The sequence below is a fragment of the Alligator sinensis genome, unplaced genomic scaffold (genome assembly GCF_000455745.1).
Source record: "Alligator sinensis unplaced genomic scaffold, ASM45574v1 scaffold1000_1, whole genome shotgun sequence".
Classification (NCBI taxonomy): Eukaryota; Metazoa; Chordata; order Crocodylia; family Alligatoridae; genus Alligator; species Alligator sinensis.
Genome location: NW_005842478.1, coordinates 745,421 through 755,959, shown reverse-complemented (window position 1 = coordinate 755,959; position 10,539 = coordinate 745,421). Strand labels below are relative to the sequence as shown.

The following is a 10,539-nucleotide window of genomic DNA, read 5'->3' as shown; positions in this document are numbered from 1 at the left end:
GGGACGACTGCCCATGTGCTAGGTCCTGGGAGCGTGCCAGAGTATGGGGTGGGAGGGGGAGCAGGGGTGCATGCAGCAGCGCTTGCCACAGGCAGTGTGGTGCAGTCCACCTCCACCCTGCCCGGTGTTGCTCCCACGGTACTCTGCATGGGGCTGAGTCCTGCCTGTTCCCACCCAGGGCAGTCTGCATTGCTTTCCCACCCACACCTGTCAGGCTTTGCTAGCGCAAACAGCCTCCTGGCAGAGCTGCTCCTGCTGCGGTAGCCACCCAGATACTGCTGTACTCCCTCTGCCTCCAGTGGCTGGTCCTCCTCCTGCCCCTGCTGGGCCACTCTGAGCAGGGGGGAAGTTGCAGCCAGGTAGCTCCCAGCCCAGCACCAGGCTCTAGTTCCAGCTCCAGGCCTTCTACCTTCTCTGCCTGCCCAGTGCTATGAGCAGCCACTTGCAGGTGGCCGAGTGGGTGGAAGGCAGCTGGAGCTGGAGCCCCACATGCTGGGGCAGGAGCTGCCTAGCTGTTGCTCCCCCCCTTATCCCACCATCCAGAGTGGCATAGCAGGGGCAGGAGGAGGAGCTGTTGGAGGCAGGGGGGAGGTGAGCAGCACCTGGGCAGCTGTGACTGCACTGGGAGCAGCCCTGCTAGGAAGCTGTGCATGCTGGCTGGTGCTGAGGCCAAGGGTGGGTGGGAGTGCAGCACAAGCTGCCCCAGGCCAGAGCGGGTGGGGATCAACCCCATGCAGAGTGCAACGGGGGCAGCAATGGGCCAGATACAAGCCTGTGGGCCATATTTTGCCCACTCCTGCTGTAACCCCAACTCTGCAAGATTTCACCTAATCTGGTGACAAATCTAAAAAGATGGAGTTCAGCTTTGAGATGTTGTGTGGGTTTTAAAAAATATTTTTAAATATTCTGAGGTTGTGTTCACTCTTGGTAATACAGGAGAAAAAGTTCCAGTGCATAGAGTTTTTTGTTCATTAAAAGTTCAACCAGAGCAGCAATCGCTGCAGCTGTGCTGGGTTTCCCTTTCTGTGAGAACTTCCTTGCATCCCTTTAGCAGAGTCAAGACCCTGAATGAAATATGGTTGCAAACAACCTTTGGATGAAGCTGTTTTTGGGGAGAGGTTCTTACTAGGCTCCCTCTGTATGTCTGTGTATGAGCTAACTGCGCTCTGATCACATGCATAGTACAGTTGCAACTGGGGAATTCCTTACTGTTTTTTTACTTTCAGTATCAGTTCAGCCTCATGTCTTACTTATTTGGCACATAATTAGTGTGCCGCAGTGGCAGCGTGATAAATTCACTAGTGTAACTGATATCTGCAGAGGATAGAGTGGAACTGAAGAGTGCACTTCTGGAGCTCTTTCATTTAGAGACTGTCTTTCTTTTCTTTGTCAACGCTGGTTTGTTTCTCTTTCTCTCCCTTGGTGCGTACATGCTCATTGGTAAGTACACATACTCAGAAGTTTCTGCAGTACTTAGACTCATGACAGTCGCTTCACTTCTTTTGGCTTGTGTTTCAAGCCTTAGGTGAGAAGCAGCATCTACCTTGGTTTTTTGCACTCTGTTTTGATTGCTTTGCCACTCAAGCATTTTTGCGATGGAACTCAGAATGATTCCTTTGACCTTCAATGCCTCTATGGCTGATCGGGGCCAGTAGGAGATGCTTGGTGCTTGCTATCTTGCATTATATGGTGCCATGTTGGGTTCCCTTGTGCTATTGTTTTACCATGTTCTGCTTGGACGAAAGCTTTGAAATACAGCACATGCTTTGAACTGATTTTTGTACCCAGTTTCCTGATTTATGTTCAATTTTTATTCTACTTACAAGGGCTCCCCTTCCGGACTAATGACCTTCAATCCTATTAAGCGATACTGTCAGCTTTGTGCAAGAAGCCTTGTAAAACTATGGAACTAATTGGTTGAGTAAATGCCAGGCCAGTACATGGTAAAGCCAATTTAATCGCTCAGTTGTGGAGAGCAAACTAATAGTCTGCAAAGACTTATAAGAAGAATTGGTCAAAGTTTGGAATTTCTATTCTTAAAGGAATTCTAACCTTTCAGTGTTTGTATCTCTTCATAATCAAAAGTGAAACAAAAAATTTGAAGTTTGACACAAAACAGTTTTTTTGAAAAAAAAAAAGTTGTTTCCAGTAAATCTGCAAAATTAAATGTTTGGTTTCTATTTCTGCTTTTTCATTTAAATTATTATTTATAGTATATAAATCAAAATGTAAAGCTATTTCAAAATGAAAAATTGAAACATCCCATTCTAAGAAGTTTGTCTCTGGGCAGATGGCTTAAGCAGATCCAGGCTTGTTGTTGATGGCAGGTGCACACACACCTCTGGGCAGACAGTAGGGGAGGGACCGGGGCTGCATTGTCCCAACAAGGATCAGGCCCCTTGTGGCTCCCCCACTGTCTGTCCCTGGCACGCAACATTTTAGAAGTTGAGGCTGGGGCACTTTTGGCACTCCAGCCAAAAACATTGCAGACCCCTGTGCTAATATATGCAGTGAGATTAAGATTTGTTATTAGAGTTTGAGAAGAATGAGAGAACGAGTAGCCCGAATTAACGTGTTAAATTGTCTGGCCCCGATTTCAAATACCAGTCAGTTTGGTGACAAAGCCTTAAAAAATCAGTCAGTTTGTCTTGAGGTTCAAAAGCTTTACAAATAAATGAATAGGTTACATCAGAGTTGGCCAGCCCGTAGCATGCATGCCAGAAGCGGCACAGGTAGCTGCCGCTCTTTGGCTCACGGCATATTAGGGTGAGGAAAAGAACAGCAGATCAGGCAGGGGCAGCGAGCACTTGGGGCGAGGGTGGGGCTTAACTTGTAGCACGCCTACCAAAATGGCTGGCCACCATTGCACAATCACTTCTGTCTTTGGCAAGATACAGTGGTGCTTTTGCTGGATTTTAGAAATTTAGGTCTGGAGGTTATCCCTTTGGTCTTTGAATTTAGTTCTCTGATGTTACAGACAACTCTGTAACATAATCCCTTCAATACATTTTCAAGCTGTCTTAAAACAAATTAGGCTGTCCTAAGGGATATTGTGGAAGGAGGAGGGATAAATGGTGAGGGAAGCTTTGTGCCTATGTTGGTTTAAGCCTGACAAGAGTCCCTGAGCTATAGTTTGGAGCTCCTTCCTTTCATCTGGGCTTTTTGGTTTTTTTGTTCTACTGCTGGACTTGTTCCCTCAGCTCCATATAAAACACCTATCTTTCTTCATGGCTCAGCAAAAGAGGGACAAGTTGTGGGGTCTTAGAAGAGCTGGGTAGGTTTTGACAACCTTAATGTGTGGGTTTAAGAAAGGGTATGGCTCATCAGTACTATCTCTACTGGCAGATATAGTGATTTCTGGAAAAGTGGCTCATTAGGTCAGTTTATTGTTACTGCTGTTGTTGTTTTTGGTGGGAATCTTTCTATCGACTTCAGTGAGCTTTGAATCAGACCTCAGCCTTTACCAGGGGCGGCATACTCACTTGGTTTTGTTCTCTCAGCCACACAGACCAATTTCTGCATTGACTTGCCCACAATACAGTCCCTTGATTAAGTAGTCTCATAGTAAGGAAAGTTACTGATGACAAAAGGTGTCTTGACTGACCAAAAGGCAGTCTGAAGTACAGGTAGCATTCTTGGGAGAGTCCAAGATACCATGGTGATAACCATCAATATGAAATGCTGAGATAGACTTCCTTGTTGATTTATTTCAATGGTTAATGCTAGTGATGATTGTTAAGTGTTAAGTTAACAGTGATTGTGTCTACACAAGATGCTATATCACGGTAGCAATGAGCTACATTGCTGTAGCATTAGCCGGCATGAACTGTGATGCTGACCCTACTGCACAGTAGCAACAAGCCACTTGCAATAGCTTGTTGCTACTGTGCAGTGGGGTGGAAATGCCCTGTGCACCACCTGAACTGGTTACTGTGCAGTCATTTAGTACATGCTTTAGCAAGTGCTTTAACAAGTACTAAATGACTGCGCAGTAACAATTGTGCAGTCAGGAGCACATGTAGGCACACCCACTGTAAACTTCCCTATACCGAGCCACCATCAGTAAACTTCAGACCTGGGCTAGATAGGACTCTTCCTATTGAGGGAGAGTGGGAGGGGAATTTGGTCTTCATGGCCCTTTTGTTTCTGAACATCTCTGCTATAACCACCTACAGAGGTGCTTTTTAGGATCAGTTGTGTTGGTGATTTTGTGGCACTGCTGGTGCTCTAGAGTTTTCTGGCACATCCAAGGTTCTGGAGATCCTTTCTGCTCACCAAACACGTCTCTTGCTGCTCCAATTGCTATTACCACCAGGTGGAAACTGATATACAAAAAGGGTTGGTTGTCTTACCAAAAGTCCCAGAGCTGACAGTTCTCAATGGAGAATCCAGGAGTTTTACCTCTTTGTCCTCTCTTTAGCTTCTAGGTAACATGGCCTTCCACACAGCATATCAAAAACCTGTCTGTTTGAAATGTACCAAACACACCAATGTTAACTTCTTACAGGGTGCATTTACACATTCATTAATGTGCAGTGGTTACCGCGTATTTAATTTAGTACTTGTATAATCAAGTACTAAAGAAATGCATAGTAACCAGAATTAGTGTGCAGTAGTGCCAGCGAACACCTTTTTAGTAATGCCACTGCACAATAGCCTAATAATACTGTGCACTAACATATTAGCACTGTTTGTGCTGTGATGCACTACTACGCAGTATTATTAGGCTACTGCACTGGTAGCATCTCATGTAGACCTGTAGGCTTCTGATCAGTCATCAGATGGTAAAATTCTTTGATTGCTACTGAATTTGAATCAGTTACCTAAAAATGAAAAGCTCTTACAAGTCCTTTGATGCCATTCTATATCTGTAATTCCCATAATTATATGTCCTTTCAATTTGTTTTCTATGTGTATTTATATCCTGTTCTGTTAACAATTGACCTCTCTCCCCTTAGAAAACTGAAAAAGATATCCACTTACATATACATAAATGCATCCACGAACCAACATTTGCTGAAAATGTGATGCCAGCAGTTTAGTAATTCCACAGGACATGGAGGAAAACCCACAATTACATTTGGATATGTTTCCAACATGCAGGTAGAAGATCCAAAAAGGAATCTACCACAGAGAAATGCAAGTAAGACATTTTTTTAGGAGTGGCAAAGGAGAAAAGTGAGTGGGAACAGAAGACAGCACAAAAAAGGTCGCATGTCACCAACCTGGCCATGAACCTGCCATAGAGCCTAATAGAGTGAGTGACACAGTCTAACTTTATAAAAATGTAATGTAAACATTCAAGTCCAAGCCTTCCAGATGGTCTGTTATCAAGACAAAATGAGAAGTAAACTTTAGCAGAACCCAAAGTTGGTGCAGTTAATGCAATTAATATCATGTGTGCAATTAATGTTATTTAGGCTTCCTGGCTGTGTCTATATCAGACCATGATTGCACAGTAGCCCAATGCTACTCCGCAGTAGTGTCACATAGCAAAAACCATGATATGATGCTACTGTGTAGTAGTATTAAGCTACTGGAAAGGTGCAGTCAGCATCTTGTGTAGATGTGGCCACTGCACAGTCATTTACTATGCAGTAACTCAGCCCTGGGAAGGCATCTACATGTGCACCCTGTTGGGAGCAGATTTGCTCCTTATAGGATTAAGCAGATCCAGGCCCACTCCTGCCCTGCTCTGACCTCCTGCACCAGCCAGGAGGAGCTGCAGGCTCTGAATGCAGCTGCCTCAGTGACAGGAGTCTCCAGGGGGGGCAGGCTCAGCCTGGCAGAGGTCTCCAGGGGAGGCTAGCTTAGGCTGTCAGGGGTCTTCAGCGGGGACAGGCTCAGCCTGGCAGGGGTCTCCGGCAAGATAGGCTCAGCCTGGCTGGGGATGCTGTCCCGGGAGCCTGTGGCGAGTGCTCCATGGATGCTCTCCACCCTGCCCCCTGGCAGTGGCTGACAGGGTACCATATCCGCAAGTGTTCACAGACCACCCTCTCTCCCACCCTCTGCAGTAGGGCACCTGGGTTGCTGCCCACAAACCCCAGGCCCATAGTGCACCCCCAAAACCACACTCACTCTGGACAATTTTGAATCAACAATCTTTATTTCCCTCTACGACAACACACTCCATCCTGCCCTCCTTCCCCAACAATAGCTCCTCCCAATCCCAACACCCACCAACAATAAGACACCTTTTTCCCCATGCAACTATTTGCAAGAATGTGGTTGGTGCAGTGTTGCGGGGAATGGTGGGCTGGAGGTGCCTGTGGTGCAGAGCCTGGGGAGAGGCACCCGGCACCCTGGCCTCTTGGAGCACCGCTGCAGGTGCAGACACTAAGACAAGACCAGTGGCCTGGGGGCTTAACCAGGGGTGAGGAAAGGTACTGTCCAGCCTGCTCTCCCTCCTCCAGGGGCCATTTCCCACTCAGGGACCACACAGCGGGCAGGTGAGCAGTGGGCAGCAGCCTACGTGTGTGGCCTGGCTGCTGGGGGATCCAGCTCAGGAGCAGGAGCAAGGAACCCTGGCTACTTCAGGCACTGCTGGACCTCCACCCAAACCCATCGATGGGCTTGATGTGGGGCTGCAGCTGGCTGCCAGGCAGCAGGTGAGGCAGAGCTGGGGCCAGGGACAACAGCTTAATGGTGGGTGGCTGCCAGGTGGCAGCCGGAGCCAGGGGCTGGGCGGTGGGCAACATGAAGGTTACTGGCAGGGCCCGAATGGTGTCCAGTACTCAGCAGTCCTCCTCCATGGCCTCCACTGCCTGGGCCATCATGGCCACCTGCTTCTCCTATACTTCCAGCATCCTCTTGAGGAGGGCAGTGTGTCTTTCCTCCACGGTGAAGAGCCTGTCCTGGAAGGTGTGATACTCCTCATCCCTCTCCTGTTCATACGTGACGGCCTGTGGGACTCTGAAGCCAGCATGTGCCCCCAGAGAGCAGCTGGCAAAGGCCTGGGCACCAGGCCAGGGCTCTGCAGTGCTGCTGCAGCCATCATGTGTCCACCACACCAGCATGCAGTGGCCAGGGGCAGGCATCAACTGGCCCAGGTCCCAGGGGTCAAGCTGGGATCTTAAAGCCCAGCCAGTGACTGCTAAAAAGCCACCCTTGCAAATTTGCTCCCAGTCAGCATCTACATCTGCATTACTGTGCAATAGCTAATGCACAGTAAATCTACTACCTTTAGATACAGGCAGAGCTGTTAGGGTGACCACCCCAGGCCCTGCGCTTTGGGGGCCCCTGCAGAGCGGGGGGGAGGGGCCACGGCCCTGCCTGCAGGGCCCGCCTAGTGCTGGTGACTCCGCACCACCACCACCACTGCTGCCGGCTTCATGTCCAGCTGCTTGTCCCCCCCCCCCCCGTCGCCACTGCTAGCTTCATGTCCAGCCACTTGCCACCCCCCCAGCTGCTGCCAGCTTTGTGTCCTGTCACTCACCACCACCCCCCTCCCCCCAGCCAGCTTCTTTGTGTCCGGGCCCCGCACAGGCTGATTTGCCCTAAGCCTCACACCTTGCCAGGGTCCTTTCTGGATACAGGTAGTAGATTTACTGCGCATTAGGCTATCTTACTGTGCAGTAGCTCAGCTCATGGTTACATAGTGATGCTTTACTGTGCAGTGGATTAGCCTACTGCACAGCAAAGCGTCTCATGTAGACACACCCAGAAACACTATTAGTATTGAAATTTTTTTTCTTTCTGAAGTCTCTTAAGTCTCAGACCGCTGTTATAGATTATGCGGTTATGATTAGTCATCTAAAAACAGAAAAACGCCCCCGCCTGCCCCGAAAACAGCCTTGTCCCAGCCCCCATCCAGGAAGAGGCTGGTGCACCCCTGGCCCGGAGCCCACAGAGGGCAGCCCACCCTTGCTCTGCACACAAATTCGGGGCGGGGGGGCACATGCCCTCCATGCTTCCCTTGCGGGGCTGCACAGTGGAAGGAAGCCACCCCACTTCCCTCCCATGCCCCATGGATGAGTTGCCCATGGCTCCATCCTGTGCCCCAGTCCAGCTAACGCTGCTGTCCAAGCTGCCGGGCTGCATTCCTTGCCGTGTGCATGCTGTGGCTGAACACATGTATGCAGCATTTATCGGTGACATTACTGGACAAAAAAAGATGATTGCTGATAATGTGAATTTTCCTGTTATCAGTGCCAATCTGATATGTGACCGATATATCAGTGCACCTCTGTAAGCTGCCAAATAACTCCATGCAGCTGTGATTTGTTGAAATTGCAGTAAAGGTGGGTAGGTGTCCCTTGCTTTCAACAACTAAGTCATCAAATTCATTCCTTCCAGGTTCCACTCCAGATGGATGATTTGGACCTTCAGCATGTCATAGCAAAAGTTCGGCCACAACTAGTGGCGTTCCTCAGTCATAACTCTGAGTGGCTGATCATGAAAGCCAAGCATTTCCTCCCCCTTGTGGACCTGAAATATGTGGATGACATCACTGACTGCAAACAGAAGGTCTCAGAGCTCCTGGACAGGCTTGAAAACGTAGAACTGACCATTCAGAAGCAATTTGTTCAGTGCATCTGCATGGAATGCAACCTCCCCATGGACCTGGAGATACAACTCATGAGCTCTGCAGGAGAAGGTAAAGGAGGAAGAGGTGGGAGTTTGATCAGCCCAAATTCACACTGGAATATAATCCCCACTGACTTCTTCCCAAACAAGCACCCAGAATCTTTATCCCTAACATCACCCCATTGAGGTCTAGCCATGTTAAAGTTGATGAGCTAAATTAAATACTGATGCAGCTCCATAGACTTCAATGGAGCAATGGCAGAAATGATTTTGATTTTTTTAGGGATGATAGAAGGATATTGAATAGAAATACAGTGGGAGACAGTCATATACATCAGTTCAAATGATAGCCATTTTGTCGAGCATGCAAGGTTGACTTCTTCATCATCGTATCTGCAATCCAGCCTTTCTATATGGTCTGTTCCCAATTTTCTGCACCCGCCACTGCTTGTGTTTGTGTTGCCAAATCATGTGGGGTGCATTGTGTTGCTACAGGGCATCTCAGGAGATGATCCATGGTTTGCTTCTCCTGACAAACACATTGGTCAGTTGCATAGAGGCCCCTCGATTTCATGAGAAAGTTGCATTCTCCAAGACCCACTCAATCTGTTCAAACTGTCATGTATGCCAGTTGTAGTTGGAGCTGGATGCTAATTCCTCACTGGGGGTGATTCCTCGCCAGCTCCATTCAGCAGCTTTGTCACCTAGTTTCGCCCATTGTTTTTGCCAGAGGGTAGTTCTGGCTGCTTTTGGTGATGTGGCCAATGGTGTGGTACAGTGTAAAAGCTATTTCTTGATGAGAGATGATGGTGGGCTGGTTGATGTCCATATAGCAGATGGAGGTCGTCTGACTCTTGTACTTGCCAGTCTAAGTCACCTGCTACTTTCCTCCTGATGTAAGGGGGCAGTATATTGGATAGTGTGTCTAGGCAGAGAACAGGTGTGAGTTTTAGGCAGCCTGTTATAATTTTGCATGTGTCATTTAGGGCGGTGTCAATATGTTTACTATGACTGAGGTTGACTAACTGAGGGTTAACAGTGCTTCAGAGCTAAAATGCTCCAGGCCTGTATTTGAATGAGTATCCAACTGGAAGTGTCCACAAAGACAAAATCTCCTTTCTAAGATAATGAAGTGATTTCTAGATATGGGCTACATCTGATTGTAACGTTAATAAGACAATGCATTCTGCTGCATGGGTTGCCTAACTGAGTGAAAAGACAAAAGGGTGATTAACGTGGTCAGGAAACATGATAAGCAGGGATCCTGGTTTTCTATGATAAAAAAATCACAAATTCTTGGAGTTAAAAAAACAAAATTAATGTTTTTCCATAATTAAAAGGAAAGGCCACTATATATATAGGTATCAGTTGAACACAATATTATATTGATAAATGTACCATTTTAAAGCAATTTGGAAGCCTACTATACTGTCACTATAATAAAATAAACTCTAAATACCTATACATTTTGGCATTTGATTTTGGGGTTTTTATCATGGAAAATCAGAGCTTTCCCTGCCACCTTCACTTACCAGGATGCGGGTCCAGCTGTGGCTGTCCCCCAGGTCTGCAGCCCCCTAGCTCCCCCAGCAGTGCCCAAGCCCTGGGCTCCGAGCTCCACTCCCTGCTTGGGCTGCTGTTGCATATGAAGCACATATGGAGTAACACCTAAGCCCCAGAGCTGGTTAGGAGCTTTTTGAGTATGCTATTTATTCATCTGAGATGGCACGTCTACATGTGTCATACACAGTAGCCTATTCTACTGTGCGTTAAAGTGTCACGTCAAAAACAGTGCTAATATGCTAATGCTCAGTAGAAATAGGCTATTGTACATTAAGCGTTACTAAAAAGGCATGCACTTTTGCTGTGCATCAAGGCAGCCTATGGTGCATTTATGTAGTACCTCATATTAGAGGTACTAAATTTAATGTGCAGTAGCAAAAGTGCACATTGATGCATATGTAGATATGCCCAGAATGTATAATCTTCAAAAATGAAACTGTCTGTGGGAAA

The 10,539-nt window shown here is 47.5% G+C and overlaps 1 protein-coding gene across 1 annotated transcript in view; it reads left to right on the top strand.

Annotated features, from left to right (window-relative positions):
* Positions 1–5,041: 5,041 nt before the first annotated feature.
* The window catches only part of NLRC5 (NLR family CARD domain containing 5), a 94,219-nt gene continuing 88,721 nt past the window's right edge, over positions 5,042–10,539 (top strand). Inside the window, exons 1-2 of the mRNA XM_025212713.1 lie at positions 5,042–5,143; positions 8,296–8,596. Coding sequence (XP_025068498.1) covers positions 5,138–5,143; positions 8,296–8,596 — 307 coding nt within the window. The 5' untranslated portion in view covers positions 5,042–5,137. The remainder of the gene's footprint in view (positions 5,144–8,295; positions 8,597–10,539) is intronic.